At 49.0% G+C, this 19,676-nt stretch overlaps 2 protein-coding genes across 3 annotated transcripts in view; both read left to right on the forward strand.

Moving 5' to 3' along the window:
• LOC125954860 (uncharacterized) overlaps nucleotides 1-19,676 on the forward strand; it is a 29,106-nt gene that overhangs the window by 2,511 nt on the left and 6,919 nt on the right. For both annotated transcript variants that reach the window (XM_049685504.1, XM_049685503.1), the window contains exon 2: nucleotides 4,384-5,495. In XM_049685504.1, the coding sequence (XP_049541461.1) occupies nucleotides 5,405-5,495 (91 nt within the window). In that variant the 5' untranslated portion in view covers nucleotides 4,384-5,404. The remainder of the gene's footprint in view (nucleotides 1-4,383; nucleotides 5,496-19,676) is intronic.
• The window catches only part of LOC125954772 (probable methyltransferase TARBP1), a 321,619-nt gene that overhangs the window by 1,186 nt on the left and 300,757 nt on the right, over nucleotides 1-19,676 (forward strand). The window lies entirely within an intron of this gene.

The raw sequence follows: 19,676 nt of genomic DNA on the forward strand, positions 1-19,676 counted from the left end.
GCTGCAGGACTGACGATGCAGCGAAAGGCTGCTGCTGCTGCTGTTCCTCATGATGATGATGATGATGACGAGGAGGATGAGGAGTAAAAGGCCAACCTGGGCAACCTGGGACGGGTCGGTATGTTTGACGATTTAATTTCGTTGAACGCTCACTACACACAAAGTATACACACGAGAGAACGGGTAATGGGCGTGTGTGTCCGTGTCCGTGTGTACACAAGGGGGACGCAGGGTGGACCTCACTCGCAATTACTTTACCGGGAACGAGCGCTTGCAGCGTTACACCAACCTTGCACACCGGAAAGGGCAAGGAGAGAGAGAGAAACACAAAGAGAGAGAATCGACCGTGATGCCCTGGCGTAAGTAATTGTTTTCGTGCTTTCCACCCACCCAATCCAAGACACTGACTCCCCCCCCCCCCTCCCGGTGACGCACAATCTTACGCCCGGAATGCCGGGAAAACTTGGAAGTCGGCGGACGGGTCGACGACTTCGTTTGCTAATAAAACGAAAAGCCAACGAAGGGGACCAAAAACCGGTAAGCCCAGTAAGTAACGCAGCATAAAACCTGAGCTACCGATGCTGTAAAGCACGCACACGGGTTTGTGAATGTGAATTTGAAACTTCCTTCCTTTCCACCGCGGATGCTCCGATCCTAACGGCCAAACCGCTGCGGAACAGTTTGGAAATTAAGTTACCGAGCGAGTGACAATATCCGGAATTTCTCTGTCAATCTGTGGTCCCCCATCTGGCACCCACGTGGCACCCGCTGTTTTGGTTCACACAGACTAGAGAGAATGTTTTAGCAAAACCAAAAAAAAACCCCCAAAAACGAGAAAATCTCCGTTTTATGCCTTCAACAGGAACACGAAAGAAAAAGGATGGCGGTCAGGGGCAGGGGGGACTATTATGTTTCCGGTTTATGCGGTCGAAATCGGTGCGGTGGAATGTGTTTTTGAGGCGTGATGCTGTTCTGTGGAATCACTTATCCTTCTATCGCGGAACCATCTGCGCTTCACGCGCTACGAACACGGGCGGTAACCGATCGCGGGACCAACGCGTTGTTGTACTTTTTGATGACATGCCGTGGATCCGTGGAGCTTACCTCCCCACCCTCTTTTTCTCAACCCTTTTTTTGGGGGAACAATATGCTAATTCCTGCATTATCAGCCTCCGCAGAAAATGGGGCGCGTGACTGACTAATGGTTGGTGTGTGTCCGGCCGTCCGTCCGTCCGTCCGTCCGTCCGTTCGGGTGGGAACAATCGGTGAAATCGTGTTACGCAGATTCAATTCCGGCTTCTCGCCGTCATCGCCATCGCTCTTGTCCTTGTTGGTCGTGATCGTTGAATAATTGAATGCTGTTGATGTCCTCACTCCTCTTCCCGGGAGGGGGTCCCGGGGATTGAATAATTTAAAGTGTCGTCCTTCTTATTGTTATTCTGCTTCTGCCTGCTTTTCGGTTTGCAAATCGCGTGCCTTTTGTGTGATCTTGTACGCACCCTTGGCCGGCTACCGGAACAAAAACCCAGGAACGCCCACAAGTCCGGTGGTGAATGGAGCGAAAAACAAACAAACTATCAATAATTAAAAAGCCAGATCGAATCCCTCCTCTCCCCCTCCTCGGACAACCTCGACCGATCCGACCGATCTGCATGTTTGTCACAAGCAACACACAAACACACAGAGACACACAAAAGAACCGGAATGGCCGACAAAGTTTTGGTACACTCCGCTCCGTGGGTGCTGGTGGTGCGGGGGGACCGAGAACACCCAAAAAAGCGGAGGTATTATTAGATTTTACGAGCTGCCAGTGGCCGCCACCGCCGCCAAGCTGGCCCGACACTTTGCTGGCGCCAAAAAGCTTTCGCTGGAAATCGAAAACCGTTGACAAAAGTTCCGAGCGTCCGAGGACCGAGCGCGACCGAGAACCGTCCCCACCGGAGACCATTAGACAGCAGGGGGAACAATTCAATTTGCAGATGCTTACGACCACCACCACCACCACGACGAGGTCTGGGATGTTGAAAAACAAATTTAGTGCGGAAACTAGAGAACTAGAGTCTCGAACAAAGAAAAAGAAGAAGAAGACACCCGGAACAACGCGCCGACATAGTTCCTGAACGTTGAGACCCTTGGCAGCACCCATTCATTGATCTTTGACAGTTTTCCTGTTCCTCTCGCCCCCTCCCCGGGGGAGGTGGGTGCCAAGTGGCATATAATTTGCTGCCGGTTTCCTCCGGTGTTTTTTTTTTCTCTTCTATTTCATTGGCCTCGACTACGTCTGGTCCCAAAGGGGTGCACGTGATTCCAATGTTCATGCTTCATGCGAGGCATGTTCTCTCTCTCTTTCTCTCTCTCTCTAGCACAAACAGGGCACCGGAAACCAAAGGTGGCTGCGCTATCTAGACGATGACAGAGGTGGTCCATGGCATGCTTTGTTGAACGAAAATAAAAAATACTAGAAAAAAGAGAAATCCAACCGAGGAACCGACATGGAACCGGCCGGACACTCTAAGCCACCCTGCCCACCCTGCCTCGGTAATGGACCGCTCCTGAAGAGCGAAACGGAAAAGCAACAAAAGAGTAACAAGTTATGAAATCATGCAAAGCTCACCCAGGAAAAAGAAACAAACATTCCGGCCATTGTGTTGCTGCTGCTGCGGGAAGAGGAAGGGCATCCGTACACACGGCACGACACGACACCAATGCTCGTGTGATCGAAGAAGCGCGAGCGCGCGCGCCCGCCCCCAATGTTCGATGTTTTCCCGGAATGCCAACTGAAATTGTTTTTCCTCCTGCTCCGGTCCCACTCTCCCCTCGGGGCTTTTTCTCTGTTCCGGGCTACGTCGCTTCGTCGGCACTACGCCGGTAAGTCGAACGTTAAGAGTGGTTGCAACAGCAGCATTCGCAAAAAAAGGAAGGAAGAAAAAGGACACCAAAACGCCGGTGATTGGGGATAAAAAAGCACCCCCCCCCCCCCTCCATCCTCTCCTTCCCGGGATGGTACGGAAGTGAAGCTCGACCACTCGATCTCGATGGTATTTGGGAGTTTTGAAGTGAGGGGATGGAGATAGGGAGGGGTAGCACAAATCGACAAAGTTAAATGCTGTATAAAATTTTAATATCAATTTATGAGTAAACTTTCCGTGTGCCTGCTTGGACTGGTGGTCTCTCTTTCAGCCCAGTCTTGAAGTCGAGCACACCTTGTGCACCATTTCAGTAGGCGACGCCGAGCACCAGCGCGAGTACCACGTGTGCCGAAGCTGTTCGAGGCGAATGGCGGGCCGGGTGTGTGCCGTTAAGTGCCTGCCAAATGCCGGTGAACGATTCAGCGACAAATAACCCCTTTACCGGGTGGTCCGGGGCCAGGTTGGAGGCCAGAACCCCTTTTACGTTCTAGCGAATTAACAACCCCCCCGCTGCTCGGCTTTTCCCTGGATGGAGGATTGGCGCATATGAACTGAAGGGCGACCATTGTTAACACCCGGTTCCCGGGCATCCTGGGGATGTAAAGGGAACGGGGGGCACGTTTAATCACGGTTAACAACACTCCAATCTCGCGTCAATTAACACATTTCCCACTCTTTCCGGAGAGGAAGCGTGGAAAATGCTTTCCCCAGAAAACCCGCCCCCACCCGGGGGTTTAAATACTTCCCCCGGGAAAAGGGGGAAAAAGGTAGCGCCCGCGTAACGCGGGGTGGTAGTTGGTGGCTTCCGGATTAAAAACCCGCTCCCTTGACACCAGCCCCAGTCCCTGGGGTCCTTTCAATCTGTTTCCAACCAATGAACGGCGGCCACTAAACACTGCCACTGCTCCTAATTACCCTATGGTGCGCATTTATTGTGATGCTCGAGTCCTGGTTCACAAATACACACACACACACATTAGCATTGTGCGCTCTCCGGCGACTCTCCTGCCCCTGCCCTGGCCAGGTTAAGGGTTTTGTTTGCTCATTTGATCCTTTGGCGGACCTTCGTTTTTGCTGTTTTTCACTCAAAGACAAATCGTGACAAGTAGCATTTACGCGCCGAGTGTGCGCCATCTTTTAGTGCCCAGCAATCCAAGGCTCCAAGGATCTTTTGCTTCTGCCTTCGCTTCCTTTTTGTTCAGTAGCTTCAGATAGGACCATCCGCTTTTGGGCGGTTGTTTTTCCTTCGATTTTATTTTCACAATCAATCCCTTCCTGCTCCAAGTTTTTGCCAACATCCCCTGAAATCGGTCCCCGGCGTTGGCAAGATCTAAAGGATTTAATCCCATCCCCATAGGATGACCCTTTCTTCTTATCGCTTCAACGGAAGACGACGTGTGTGTGTGTGAGTGTATTGGTTGATCCGTGTTAATACTGTCCCTCTCGTTCGTTCTTTGATTGTTTCATTTTGCAGCAAGAATAACATCAGCAGCAGCAGCATCCTTCGTGATATCGTGATTGGCCAAATACAATAAACAACGCAAACAACAACGCGGAACGCAGCGGACCACCGGGATACAGGGATACGTCGCGTACCCGGGACAAGGATTCAGGTCGATCCCGGGCATACCAGGAGGGGGCGCTTCCCCTAGCGTGAACGTATCGATTGACGTTTGGCCGCATTTTTGTTTTTCGTTGTTGGAATGACCCCCTCTCTTCGATGGTAATAAAATGCTCCAAATTATAACGCGGCGCTGCGTTGCTGTGTGCGCTGCTCAAACCACCGCCACCCGTGTGATAAAAGGGATTCCAAGGAGTAAGAGGCTTGACTAATGAGGCATAAGTTCGTGGTGTTCCGTCGCGGTGGTCCTTCGGGCAACGACAACGACACAATTCGTTTGGCGATGAAAAGCGGGGCGGTTACCGGGCACGCTGCACGCTTCGCTGACTTTGCTGTAATGTGGCGTGAAGCAAGCGCCTGATTATGGCTGCGTCTTGCCTCCTTGCCCACCCCCTTCAAAAAGTGCGACACACCAACACACGCACACACACGTACACAGCTTTGTGGTTTGGTAGTTAGTTAGTGAGTTAGCTGAATTTGCGGTGAAGGAGTTGTCGTTTGTCGGTGTGTCGGGGCATTGGCTCTTACGGATTGAACAAGTGAAGTGTTTTTGTGTCCGTGTGTTTTCACGAAAGCAGGTGGCCATCCCTCGTGCTCCTCGCCGTCTCTGTGCTGGCCAATGTTGATTGCCATGTGGTTTGTACGAGTTCTGAGTGTGTTCTTCAAGTGTAACTGAACGGAGAGTGAGCAGCGAGAAAAAGCCAGCACAAGAAAGCGCGCCCTCGATTTACCCCTCGACCGTATCCGTGAACTTTTGGCCCGTATAACAACAACGACAACAACAACAATAGCATACCGAGCGAGCGAGCAAGTGTGTCATTGGTGGTCCTGTGGTCCGGAACAATAGCCCAGCAACAACAAAAACAGCAGCAGCATGGATGGCAGAAACCGACGGCGTCAGTTTGGCGGCCCCTGCCACTGTCTTCGGCCGCTGATACGGCTTTGGGGCATCGTGGCCGCGATTGGTAAGTTTGCGACGTTGTGCGACCGGGCACCGGGGTTGGGTCCCTTCCCGGGGAGAAAAAGGCGAGGAGGGAGTGAAAGTGATGCTCTGATAATCGCCAAACCCGTGACCGAAACTCCTGGCTATTGGTGTCTCGCTTTCGCGTCGCTTTCTCTCTAGGAGCTGCTTTAGGATGTCGACTCCATGACTCCATTGGGTTTATTGCCGCACTGGAAGATGGGGATTGGTGCTGGCAAGGCAGGAGGAAATGAGCCTCCATATTGGCCGCAGTATCGAGCGAGAACAATCTCGGCACCTTCGGTATCAATGGCTTCTTGGCCAAAAGTTTCTTCGCTGTTGAACACTAACAACCCCGCCCCGAAAAGCGACAGTGTTTTGGGCGAAATTGGACAGATAGCTTCCAATCAAGATGGCGCAAAGTGGTCCTGGAATATAGACTTCAGCTTTTCGGGCTTGAAATGGTGGCAGGCATTTCAGCAGGTTCCTCCCTCCAGCAGAACGACCAACAGTTAGCAATGATTGTATTTAAATTAATTTTATTCAGTGGTCAAAATCCTAAACCATGTCCCGCATTGTGAGCTAATCCTCGCTGCGGAGAGGAAGCCGCTTCCAAATACGGTGTTGCAACAGTGCTGGTCGCGGACATGTCCCGGATATTTGACATTGCCCGTTACCATGCAAATCCAGCTTTGACAGCTGGTTCACCGAATCCAAAGCTAGTTTTTGGCCAAAAATCGAAAACTTTTAACGAACTTCCTCTCTCTCGTTCTCTGTAACGATTCCTCCATAACTAGCTGCCATGTATGCCAACAGGCTGACGGCATGAAAGAGTTCGAAAGGATTTCCAGAGCCAGCCGAATGTCGATAGTTTCCGGATTTCCCGGTGAATGTATGCTAGAGAGTGTTTTTGTCCATCGAGTGTCATGCTTTGCGACGAAACGACACATTGTGGCTGCCATGGAAACGGGGGGACGCGAAGGGAAGCGACGGGATCACTCATCCTGGCACCATAATTGGACGGAATTTCCGGAATGCTTTACGCGTACGGTACGAGCTGGCTGTGTGTGTGTGTGGTGGAATGTTTCGAATCCCAGTATCCATAACCAGCACCCCCTCTACTCCTACACTCTTCCTTCTCCTCAGCTCTAGCAAAAGTTTCGTCTGTTGTACAGCTTTGGAGTATTAAAATGTTTTCGACCAACTGGCTGGCTGGCTGGCAACATAATGCAGCGGACAGGGCCCGGAGTGGTGCGCCCGAGGGTTCATTAGTGGCTAAAATATGGTCAAAACAGAGTGCGCGAGGATTAAATGGTGGAAGGTGGAAAGAGCAGCGAGCCCATACCATCTCGTGGTCATCATACCATCCCGGGCCATTCCTCATTGGCCCGCGGTTTGGGAGAGTTTTCTGCTTTTTACCCACTTCCATCCATCCATCCGCCAGCCCCGGGCAGACAGGTCATCCCTGGACGATGCGATCATCAAAGTTATTTATCGCTTTTGGGGTGCTGCCCGTTCCGAAACTTCTCTCACTGTTGGTCCCAATGATGGGCCACGCTGTCGGGATCACTAAAGATGTGCTTGTTTGAAGGACGCACTCGATCCTGTCACTGCGCCAAAGAGCAGCAGCAGGAGGAGGAGGAGCAGCAGGAGGAGAGTGGTTTTTATTGAAATTGGGACCATTATTCACACGACCACGGACAACATCCGGGGTCCTCTAAGCACAGGCAATATGCTTAGCGGTCTATTTAGCTAGAAAATGAGCGCGAACTGTAATTGTGCAGCCCGTCACCAGCATCGCCAGCAAACAAGCATTTCGCATTTACGCTAGCGCAGATAAATAAATGCGTAGCATAGAAATCCTTAGTGAAACTTGGTGTGTGCGTGACCCTCGGGGTCCCGTTTTTCGCACTCTCATCAACCGAAATTGCTCCGGTTTGCCACAGGCGCACCGAAAAAAAACCCCAAACATGCCAACACATAAAATCTCGTTATTCAAACTGCACTGCAACGAGGGCCACAATGCACACAGGCAGTTGGTGACGGAGCGGGGAAGGTGTAGCAGAAAGTGGTCGTCACGTTCATCGTCATATTATTGAAATGCTTTGCGCCCGGGGTCGCCCTTCCGCCCGGGGTCGCACTCTCATTGTGCATCATCGTCGGGGTACCACAAACCGGAGAGATTCCGGCCGGCATGACATACTGTGGTGTTGGTGCTGCTGTTACGTCGATATTGATTGACAACGAGACGATGTGAGCGCACCGACGGTCGGCCCAGAATCGAAGCGAAACATCAAAGGAGGCTCGAAACATGCTGTTTTGCGACGAGAGAAGGACATTTTCATGTATCCCGGGCAAACCCGGGGTTCTTCCGTTTTCCCTGACTCTCTCTCTGTGTGTGTGTGAGTGTGTTTGGTCCCGTGCTTGGTACCGTTGTCGTCGTCGTCGTCGTCGTCGTCGTGGTTGGGTGTATCTGTTCCGACGAATATTAATTCAGAGACCACAAAGCATAACATTTCATCCTTCGCTCGCCGGCATCGAAAGCTTGGCCGGATGCCGTGGTGTGTGGGTGGTGCGTTAAGGTGAGCGGCTCGGCGAAATGAAAGGATCTCCGGTGGGATGGTGAGCGCGCTGTGTGTCCCACATTATCCGCTTTATGCTACGTTGATTTCGAGTATCACATCACAGGCAGGCAAGACCTACAAATGAGCACCGGCCTGGGATGGGATTGGCATCGGCCACCCATCCGGCCGGCTAGCAGCTTCTTCAAAGCCATTTCTCGAGCATAAGTGTCTTCGTGATGCGCTGAGGTGCCACTCTCGTGTGGTAGCTATCATTCCAGCGCGACGGGGAGCATGTGCTTTATGATGCAAATACACTGGTCCTGCATACGCTTTTCATTTCATTTATGCTTTCGAATGCCTTGGATATCACTGCAGATCTGCGAGGAATTAGAAGCCCGGGCCAGGATCGAGAAATGAACGAGCGCGCTCAGCTCGCACCATAAAATCGTGAGCATTAAAAGCAAAGCCAAAAAACCGAGCGAGCGACAAACAGAGCGCACAAGGAAAAGGTCTTCCGCAGTGCCAAAGAGCAGAAACTAAGCTCCTGTTGGTATCAAAAAAAAAGCACCGCAACGCCGCCAAATCCAACGCGGTACGTTTACTTCACTCTTGGCGAACTTGGGACGAAACACGAGGACGGAAACAGAGGACGGAGTAAAATAAATTACAAAATAATTTACGACTCGCAGCGAACCGACCGACGAAACCAAGCCAACCGAACGGTTCAGAGTCGCTCGTTACGCCATAACTCAACCATCAGGCATCGGGGACTTGTCGGGATGTTTACCGTGTGTCGTTCGCTTTCACCGTGCACGGTACTGCATCCCCAGATGTGTCAGATGCAGGCGCTGCAAATGCATTCCCTGCACTTGCACCGGGACCAATTAAAAGCTAGAAAAAGATCCATCCGGCATTCCAACCGGGGCAACTGATGCGGTCACTGGCCAATCAAAAGATTTATGCAAACAAACCGATTTGCCGAATGGTAACCGCTTTTGCTGCTAAGCCGCTTCATCTTGCCGGGCCCTGGAGTGGCCGTGTGGTGGTGAGTGGATGGTGGAGGATTTGATAAATCACTTCACCGGTGAGGTAGTGCCGGCGAGAACCCCGGAGAGGGATTATAAATGGCTGCTTCAATAAATGCTTTGTTTTGCTGTAAAATTACTGTTTGCCGAGCCGTGCCGGGGGTTTGTGTGTCGTTTGGTTTGGTTGGTGCTTGGTGTGCTTTCGCATCTCGAATCGACGGTAGAGACCTCCGGGGCTTCACCTTTGACCTCATGCCCCCCTTTTTGCGCCATAAGCTGCGTGCCCCCCCTGCGAGTGAGCTGCCGAGAGAGGTGTACACGGTCGAGTGTGTGACGCATTTTGCGGCAACCAATTAACAGGCAAATAGCAGCCGAAGGCAATCATTCGTAGGCGTCGATGTACGGAGACGCGTTGGTGACGGTCTGGCCGGGACTGGCGACATTGCTCGCTTCGATTGCTTCGCTTCAATCAAAGGGCCAGGAAATCCGTGAGCGGATGTATTCAGTTTAACCACAGATTAGAGGGACGATGGACCGGTTGGTTGATTGAATCAATGCGGCCCCTGGCGGCTTTGCTGAATGGTGATGACTACTGAACATCGAACAAACCGCACCGGATCGAACGCCGGATGCGTGCGGCGATAATTTGCGCCGATGTCTTGTCATGCCTCGTTGCTGCCTTCGTTATCGGTTATCACACAAGTGTTCCGTGATCGGAAGTAGTGTGAGTCGAAAGCAAAAGGCCAGGCTAATATTTGTCCGAGAATATCGGCTCAGCTCGGCTCCCCGTTTGTCGATGGTCGATGTCACACAAACGTGGCATAATATGGAAGTGAACGCCGGCACTTGAAATGGTGGAACAATATGTTCCCCATCGGTGACAGCTGGGACGAGCAGATCCATCTCTCTAGAATCTCGTTTCTTTTTTTCTTGTCTTTTCTTTGGTCGTCCGTCGTCGGATGTTCTATTGAGAATGAAGGTCTATGGTTGCCGAATGCTTGACAAATGCAATAGAAATCACAGCAGATGTAACGTGATTTGATAGCAGTCTTATGCGCGAAGGACCTTGCGTATGGTGCTGATGGTGATGACCATCTGTACCATTGCTGATGACGAACGTATTATGGCGTGGCGAGGGGACGGTGCAGGAGACGGTCACGATTGATTGTTGGTTTTCATTGTATTCGTCGCTCTTCGCTCGAGAAAGTCCCCTCTTCGTTTATGAAGGCTATTTAGGCGGTAGGACAGGATCGTATTATATTTTGTGAAAACAAAGGCAATCCCAGCCTTGCTTATGATAGCCCAGCCTTGCGTCTTTGAATTTGTTATATTACTTTCATTCAATTTACGTTTATAGAATTATTTGCATGAGAAGTGTACAATTTTTGATACATTTGACTATCACGAGTGACACTTTGCGTTGATAACAGCTAATAAACACAATAAAAGGTGAATTTTACATTATATTCCTCTGTATGATTTAAAAAAATATTTATTTCTCTAAAATGTCGTCCATTTAACGATGAACAATATTTGTTTTAATGGCTTAGTATGCTTAAGAGCTGTATAGATGGAATAAATTCAATCCTTACGACGTTCATCACAATCGCCATTTCCTTCATTAAATTTGACAGTTTGATAATATTTCTCCTTGTTGGTCCTTATTTCTCTTGAAATGAGAGAGAAGCTACCGTAAATAATGAATGCTGCCGATGTGATGCGGATTGATTTTTTGTAGTCAAAAATCAATCACTGCCAAACATCGACAATCGACAATTGGATCCAAAAATCAATTTGCTCTGTCAACCTTCTCTCTTTTTCCTGATCCTGTAAGCACCTCTTATTTTCTACCTTTACTCGGGCAATACATAAAGCTTACACCATTATTAAATTCAGGTATTTGCATGGCACCAAAAATTTGTAGGGCCATGATAGTAACAACATTGCAACAGGAAAACGATATATAAGATTAGGACCTGATTTTCTTCGCAATTCTAAAAAGCGTAGAGTAATGTTAAGCAGAAATTTTACTACCATTGTGAAACAATAAAATGTGAATTTTATCAATGTTTAGAATATGTTCCCCATAAATCCTCTCAAAGGAAACATTCTATTGGGTGGCTTCGTCCAAAGGCTGGAATATGCAGTACGTAGCATCGTGCGGCGGCTGCTGCATCTTAGCATTCCTTCTAGGGATTTCCGGTTCGACTTGTAAAATTCCCGATAACCCACTCTACATTTTGATAACCAGGAGCATACGGGCAGCATTCCATATCCAAGGCCGTCCATGTAAAAGGACGGCCATACCAAACATCAAACATGTTGCTGGGCTAACAATAGCAAACATCCGATCAATTTCTTCACAGGACAACATTACAGCGCCCAGTTTGAATGCAATTGAGTAGGAGAAATCGACCAACACGGCGTGCTGCAGGAGTATATGTAATCATACCACGCTGGTCAACGGAATGTATGTCAAATCGAGCTGCATTGAGACGCAGAACCGAAGACGGGCTTTCTCTCTGTTGTGCTCTTTCAACCTTGGCGCATCTCTGGCTGTCCTTCAAAGAGATAACAGAAGGACAGTGGCAGATGACATTCATCGTGTGGTGGAATGATAGGTTCCAGCATCCGCAAAACAACGAGGGAGGGATATCGAAACGCCCCGCAGCTTAAATCAAATATTTTGAGTAAATGTTTAAACATGAAAATCTGGCACGCTGGTCGAAGCCACATCATAGAACCGCAGAGCCCTAAAAGTTATCAGAAACACTCCATATCGGTCCTGCTGCAGAACAGATTCGTCAACTACCTCACCCCCGGTAGCATCTAGCATCTCGTGCACGGCACGGTGTGTGTTTGGCGAAACATCGTCGCCTGCGTCGCCTGCGTCGCACTGCAGCAGCCAATCGGGCCGATACGGGTACCGGCCCCGGGAGGGACATAAATTTGAAAGCTGAAACCACACGCCAGCGCACTTCCAGTTGGGCCAATCACGGGGAAATTAAATTAGTCTACAAGGAGCTACGAAACTTTCGCCATACTTTCGTTAAGACCCTTCCTCTCTCTCTTTCTCGCTGTCTCCCACATCCCCTGGTGCCAGTACACTGGACTGGTCATGCGATACGCCCCGGTAGATCCACCGGGGGCTGCTGCACGGCATCGCAGCGATTTGCAGCGATGCTATGGCATTGCCACTTTGTAAACGACACGTTCCCCCTGGAACCCCGGGTCCACGCAATGGTTGGGTTTACAAAAGTTAATCAATCACCCGATGGTGTGAGAAGTGGCGTTAATAAACCGCAATATCTAATTTTGTCACCCGCACTGGCACACTAGGCTAGCCTGGCTAGAAGTCGAAAAGTTTTGCCTTCGCTCAGGTTTCGTTGAATGGTTTCTGATAAATATTGATGGCCAATCCCAGCCGTAGTTCGGAGTCGATGTCATGCAGCGGACGTTTTAACGAGCTGGGGCTGGCTGTCCGCCGGGGAACAGGGAGCCATTAATTGAGTTACCTCCAAAGGCATGGTGTTCATGTTGATCCGTTTAAATTTTTGCCCTGACTCAATACAACCGAGATTGGGTTGTTCATTTATTGAAAAAGTTTTTAATATAAAATGACTTCGTTAAGATTTGATGCAGGCCAGTTTGAGCCCGGTTAATTTGCCTGTGGCCAAACTGTTGCGTGACGTTTTAAAACATCAATCGAAACACTCGCTAGTGTGTCGGAACGCTACAATAGTTCTGTCGCGAATCGCGATCGTTTAAGTGAATAGCTTAACGATTACGCGTGTGATCCAGGGGTTCACCAAATGGGAAGCCACCAAAAGGAGTTCCCGTGAGCACCACAAACCTTCGTGGCGGCGTTATGTAAAATTCACATGTCGTTAGGATGTAATCAGTTTTCGTAGAACCGTAGGAGACACAAGGAACGCTGTAGCAGCTGCCTCACTGCTAGCTAGCTCCTCGTGCCGGCTTTCATCTCGTGCCGCACTCGTGGAGTGGCTTTCTGTTTCTTGCCTTCAAGTGCAAACACTCCATGGGTGCGCGCTCCGTAAACTTGGAACTGTTTCTATCAGTGTTTGTGTGGCTCGCTGAACACCGGGCGGAAAGTGTGAGAAAAGAAGTCAAACAAATAGCGCCACCATCGCCAGCACCATAAGGATGTGTTCCAGCTTAATCCACCCGAACCGAATCCATGGAGGGGTTCCGCTTTGTGCGGGTTACCACACGATGACGACGACGACGACGACGACGGTACCACACTTGGCCGGAACATTATGTATGTGCACTTCAAAATTAAAAATGTATGCAAAGCATGAGAGCAGCGCTTCGCCGTCAACAGAGACAAGAAGCGGAGGACGAATGGTGTACGTTGGTTGCGGTTGCTCGTGTGGTTGCAACCGTCTTCTTCGTTGTTGGCGCGTTGAATTGCCTGAATATACGGGAGAAAAGAGCGGAGTGCGGAGTGAGCGAAGGAATGAGCTGCGAAAGGTGTTTTCAAGAAGATAATTCAACCTAGCTCTTCTAGATCCACCGCCGGATCGTCTTCTTGATCGTGCCCTGCCCATACCATGATCATCATGCCATGCTCATCATGAGGACGCACATCCTTTTCCACCTTTCCAACCAGTGCAGTTTTTGTGATGCTTTCATAACCACCGGATGGCTTTTGTGTAGTACCAGGCACGCTTAAGCTTCGGGCAGGTTCAGGTCGGTTCATACATTTGCATTCAAGGCTCATCAGCGAGGACGACAAACTGTGTGGCCACGTGCAACGTCGGGTTCGGGAACCGGACCTTCCTCCTCCCCCTCTCCTTTTAAAGCGTGTCGTTCGTTTGGAGACAAGAAAACTGGTCGCACCCTGGAGGGTCGCATTGTTTCAATGATAATATGCTGTACGCTGCTGCCGGACGCTGCTTTGCGTGGAGTCGTTTTTGTGGCGGCTTGAGACGCGCTAATTAGTGTCGAGAGTGGTCGGAAAAAGCGCGCGCGGTCCGCTGGCACGGCGAAAAGATGCCATTAATTATGATCCGCTCCACATACGCTTAAAAGCTAACGGGAGTTTGGGGCGTTCTTTTGAATTTGTTTAACCAATGGCTTTCATCGTGGAGTGTGAAGAGCTCGGCCCTAATCTAGCTGTACTTTACTTAAATTTTACTTTCGTTTTTGTTCCAGTGTTTCTGTTGTCTACGGTGCAATCCTGCATTCGTTTTTATTTCTTGATATGCTATGAAATATTCTATGCTATGGATCCTTGCTCCGTTCATAAGTACGTGGAATCATAAAACCGGAATGTTGTCACCACATTAAGCGATAATGACACACATCGTGTTAAATGCTGCTTCGATTGGATGTTTATGTCAAAGTACTTACTGCTCGAGTCAGTTCCAGAGCGATAAGGGCCAATCAGGCCAATTACTTTATGGATGCCCGTAAACGTTTATGCGTGCTCAAATAAACCATATCCATAAACATGCAGCTAACGATTGAAGGAAGTTTCAATACAACACAAATAAATATATTCTTGCATCACTGCTATATTCTTGTTTGGATCTTCTTGCAGTTGTTAGAGAATTGAGTGAATGGTTTAGTATCACTGTTTGCCTGCTGTAGGAAACACTTGGAAGGCACAACCGCTCCGTGGGGATCGTGGGAATAGTCTAGTAAAAAGAAATCTAGTAATCCATTCTTAACAACGATGCTATTTACTCTGAAAGGTCTGTATCCTTGTGGAGTTACAAATATAAAACACATGCGGTAAACAATTACCTAGGCTTTCGCAGAATTCGAATAGTTTAAATACAATCATCTATTGGATGAATGAAGCTTTTTAATTAATTGAGTTAGTGGAGGTTTACACGAGCACAAATAGCAAATTTAAATTACGGAACATAAATGAGTAACAAATTACGAATGATTCCTTTACTAAACACATCAATCAAATATAAAACCAAAACCATTCTATACAATGCATAAATGCATATGCATAATACACAACAATATGCAAACAAATGTTTCAATTCCTATTCCTCGCACGAAGAATTATGGAGTTTACATTAGACACAAACAACATAATGATAGCTTCAATAATATTGATCTGATCCTAAAAATCATTAAAATGAATATCATATTCATCCAATTTGCTCTGCAGCCAAAGCGATAGAAGAATTTGTGATTGAAATTCCCTGTTCACACACACACATCCTAGCATAATATTTTGCTTTTCATAATTGGAATAGCACTACTGAAAGCGAAACATGTTTGCTCGGAACCTGGTTATGGATATTTCATTTGAACGGGTCAACTTTCCGGAATGGAAAGCTGTAAAGGGGCGCATGGTATCACATGGTATTTTTATCGCTTCAAAACAGCTCAGGGGTGCATGATACAGGGATACATGTTTATTATAGGTTGAAATTGCAAACTTCTGTATGGTATTTCTGAGAAATCGCATTAGTGAAGTAATCGCAAAACAGTTTTCATTCGCCAGACCCCCGATCGCTGCATCATCATATTGCAACGATACATAATTTCGCACAATTCTCTTTGTTAAGTTTTGAAAGGTCGAATAATCCTAGTAAACATACGGTTGTATTAGACTGTAATTTAATTTCCGAACAATCATATATTATGTACATGAATGTTTAAGTAATGCATGTAATGGTAATAACTCTAGCAAGAACAACGACAATAACACAATGCAACAGATATCAATATCAACAGAAGGATTTAAGGCCCGCATTGCCCGATGAAATGCACATCCCCAAAGACCAACCAAACGATAGGTTTCCAATTTGGAGGATAAATATCTCATGCACATAACGCTTCACTAGAGTTAACCCCTCACGAAATACCAGCCATTCCAATAGCAAGCGGACGGTATCCACTGTACCTTCCCGCCCGGGGTTGAAAACGATTATCGAAAGTTCCTTCGCATCGATGAACGCAGAAATTTAATTTATCCTCGCATCACCATCACCGGCCATCGATGGGCCATCGTCCCAAACGGATCCTTAATCCCTCTTCTTCCGAAGCCCTTTTGCCAGCAGTAAATAGCTCAGTTCACTGAGCAGCAGCAGCAGCAACGTTCAATCGGCCGGAAAAAGTATCTGTCTGTGTTTCCGGGGTAGCACCAGGAGAACGCACACACCGGTGCACTAGGTCCCACTGAGCCCGGGGGTCGCTGCAAATGTGCAAATGGTCGGTTCATTGGGCTTGGCTTCCATTGATTTATCGAACAAATTGTGGGTGCACACAACAAGGCTGCCGTTGCTGCTGCTGGTCTTGGTTGACGACGACACTACGACGAGGGCGAACGTTGGGTGCGTCTCCATTATTTATGTGCCAACAAGTGTCAGCTGCAGTCAGCGCGCGTGTGGTCCCCGGTGGTCGACCTACACTTTCAGAGCAGCGTTTCGGTTGTATTAACGCGAATGCGGTTTGCGGGTTGCCCATGGTATGGCCACGCAACAGGAACCATTGGTGCATCCCCGGTGAACCAACGTGTGGCCATTTTGAGGCTTATCCTTTCGCTGTTTCGCTCACTCGCTCGCTCGCTTCGGGCTATCAGATCTGATGGGGTGACCCGTTTTTGGCGAACGATCTTTCAACACTTAAGACGATTTTCATCTATCTATTTTTTTTGGTTGTTGTCGTTGGTTCCGCTTTGTGTTTCGTGAGGAGTCCACTTACGTTTTTCGCGGTGCGACACGAAGCATAAATCAGGCGCCTGATCGACCGACGCCTCCCCGCCCTTGGGTGTCTGGTCTGCTATTTACTATATTTTATGTTTCCCTGTGACTCGCTTCGGTAGCGACCTTTTTTGGCGGGAGGATATCGCTATGAAAAGAGGAAGAAAGAGAGAGGACAGTGAGAAGCACCACGTCACCGCCACGAGCTTTCATGGGGAACTTTCGGTAACAAATCCAATGATTTATGGTTCGATACACACACACACGCACGCAAGTGCGTGACGAAGCGAGAGAAAAATGAAACTTTTCGATGCTTTGGTTGCGTCAACCCATTTGCCAACCATCCCTCCCGATGCTCGAGCGATTTTGCATTTTCGCGCAAAAGGATAGGAAGTTTGAGGTCTGATATCATCACGACACCACAACTGGTAGCATCCTGCTACTCCTTCTGCTGCTGCTGCCGCTGCTGATGATGACGATGAAAATGGCTTGTGGCGTGTGTTTAAGTGATTTTGATTTAAGTGAAACGTTGACACGTGACAGTGTGTCGCTCGCGATGGTACCACGCGGTAGACACGACACACAATACACGCCGCTGTGCGGGACGCAAACGATGGCAATCGCAATCGCGTATGAGCAGAGCATCATCCCCGGGAAACGCATCGTGTATCGTTGGATCCTCCCCCAGCCCTGGCTGGAGGGATTGAATTCAAACGTCAGTACGCGATGCGATGAGTTCGCTTTAAGTCGCTTGGTGGAAACTTTGCACCGGTATCCGTTTGCATATTAAATTTTCTTCCCCTTCTCGAACCCCGTTTTTTTGGAAAACATAAACCCTTCTCAACACGGCCCCACGGAGAAACAATCTCTACACAAAAGCCCCTAGTCGAAGAGTGGAAGCTAATACCACCCGAGCACCCAAGCGCGGATGTAGGGCATAAATCTTGTCCGCACAATGCCACCGCCTGGCTGGATGCCTGCCAACTCTCTACAATAGGAGACAACCGGCTTGGTAAGAGCGGCATCCCTACTTCCCTTCGTCTCGAACGGGATGTCAAAATTTGCTCACCCAAAACCTCACCCAAACCGCTCTGCTGCTCTCGGACCCCCTCGGAACGATCAAACGAAATTCCGACGACTACTCGGATACATTTCGGATGCTCGGCTCGGCTAGCGCGCCCCGTAGCATTCCGTATTATCCTAGCAGCGAGTCGTACAGCGGCTCGGTTGCCGGTTCTGGTCTGCTTTCCACTGGACCCGACTGGAGTATGACCCCAGCTGTCGAGCGTTAAAAACGTTAATTTCTCCTAGCCACCCGTACCATCCGGGATAATGGGACAAAAATCTGCCCGGAGCTGCACTCGTGTCATCAAAACTTAATTACGCTGCAGTAGGCACTGCACTGGCGCGGGGGGGCTGACAGATGCTTCCGGAGTGATGCTCTGGAGTTCCAACGTGGGAGCGCTTATTGTTTCGTATCGCGAGCGCGCGCTTTCATCCATTCTTGAGCAACAATAAGTTCCGGAAGAGTAATGTACGGAATGTGTGAAAATGGAATTAGCAGCAACAGCAGCAGCAGCAGCAGCAGCAGCAGCATGAGCAGGAGCACCAGCAACATGAACACGCCAGAACAGATTTGATTCCATTTGAAATACTAAATGGAATGCTCTTGCTCTCCTTCTCTCTTTCTCCTTCTCTCTTTCCCTGGTTCGATTAGGTAGAGGTTGCGCTTTGCATGTTTAAGCACCATTTCATAAAACAACCCCGCAGCCGTGGTGCGTGTGCGTTCATTTAATATCCTAAATTTATCGCACACCTTCTTGGCCACAAACGACAACGAAACGGCCAACACCTGCCAGCCTGCCTGTCGCTGCTCGGCCTACATTGAGCTCTCGCACGCACCGGCACGAACACGAACGTCCGGCCGGCCTTGGGCAGCATCCATCCGTCCCCGTTACCGTCCCCGTCCTTTTGCACGTCAACAATGTTGTCGATGGGTTGAGTGCTTTTTACGGCCCAATAATCCCGGATCATGCAATCGGTTCCGTTCGATACGGTGCTGTTTGCAATCCAGCCGGCCAGCCTGGTCTGTAACCACTCAGGGTCTGCACAAATCCACTCGTACCTGGTTCAAATCTGTTCAAAAGCTTTTAAGCCGAAAGCAACAACAAACAACTGGCGCATCCGTTGGCGGTTTTCATCGGGGCGGTTGGCCGCATAAAAACCAAACTATCGCTTAGCCAAGTGCGCCGTGTAAGTGTGTGTGTGTGCTTGCTGGCCACAAATGTAAAACCACCGGCAAACCTACAAGGAAAAACTCGAGCGAAAAAAAAACACGAAAACACGCAAGGGGAGAAATTAAATCCTTCTACCAAAAGGACTGCGTTCCCCGGTCAAAAGGGGGCTTCGGAATGGATGTCGAAAATGCTGCCACTCAAAGCGAGCAGAACTAGCGCATTCCTCATCGACCGTCCGACCAACCGACCGAGAAGACCACGGCGACCACGTGGTACACACGAGGTCAATTTGGTCAGGACCAATAGCAAACTTGAAATTACGTTTACGTGCGTTCGAGAGTGGTTTACAGCTTTCCCGTTCTCTCTTTCTCTCTCTCTTTGCTCCAGCGTCAGTCGGTTGGTTGGTCGAGCACGTCCGCCGGACTGTTGTGTGTTGAGCTCTGAATGTTGATTTTTAGTCACAATCCGTCAGCGTGTGCTGCCATCAGGTTAGAGGGCTTCGTCGGAATAGTGAAAATGTGTTGCAACTGCCAGTTTTCCCGGCTGTTTTGAATTGAATTTTCTGCAATTCTTCCCCATGTAACAACACTTACATTGCTCTATCAGCGTGCACCAGCTTGTAACAGATGTATTCATGAGAGTAGAAAGTGCTGAACAGAGTGGTT

This window comes from Anopheles darlingi, chromosome 3, assembly GCF_943734745.1.
Source record: "Anopheles darlingi chromosome 3, idAnoDarlMG_H_01, whole genome shotgun sequence".
Classification (NCBI taxonomy): Eukaryota; Metazoa; Arthropoda; class Insecta; order Diptera; family Culicidae; genus Anopheles; species Anopheles darlingi.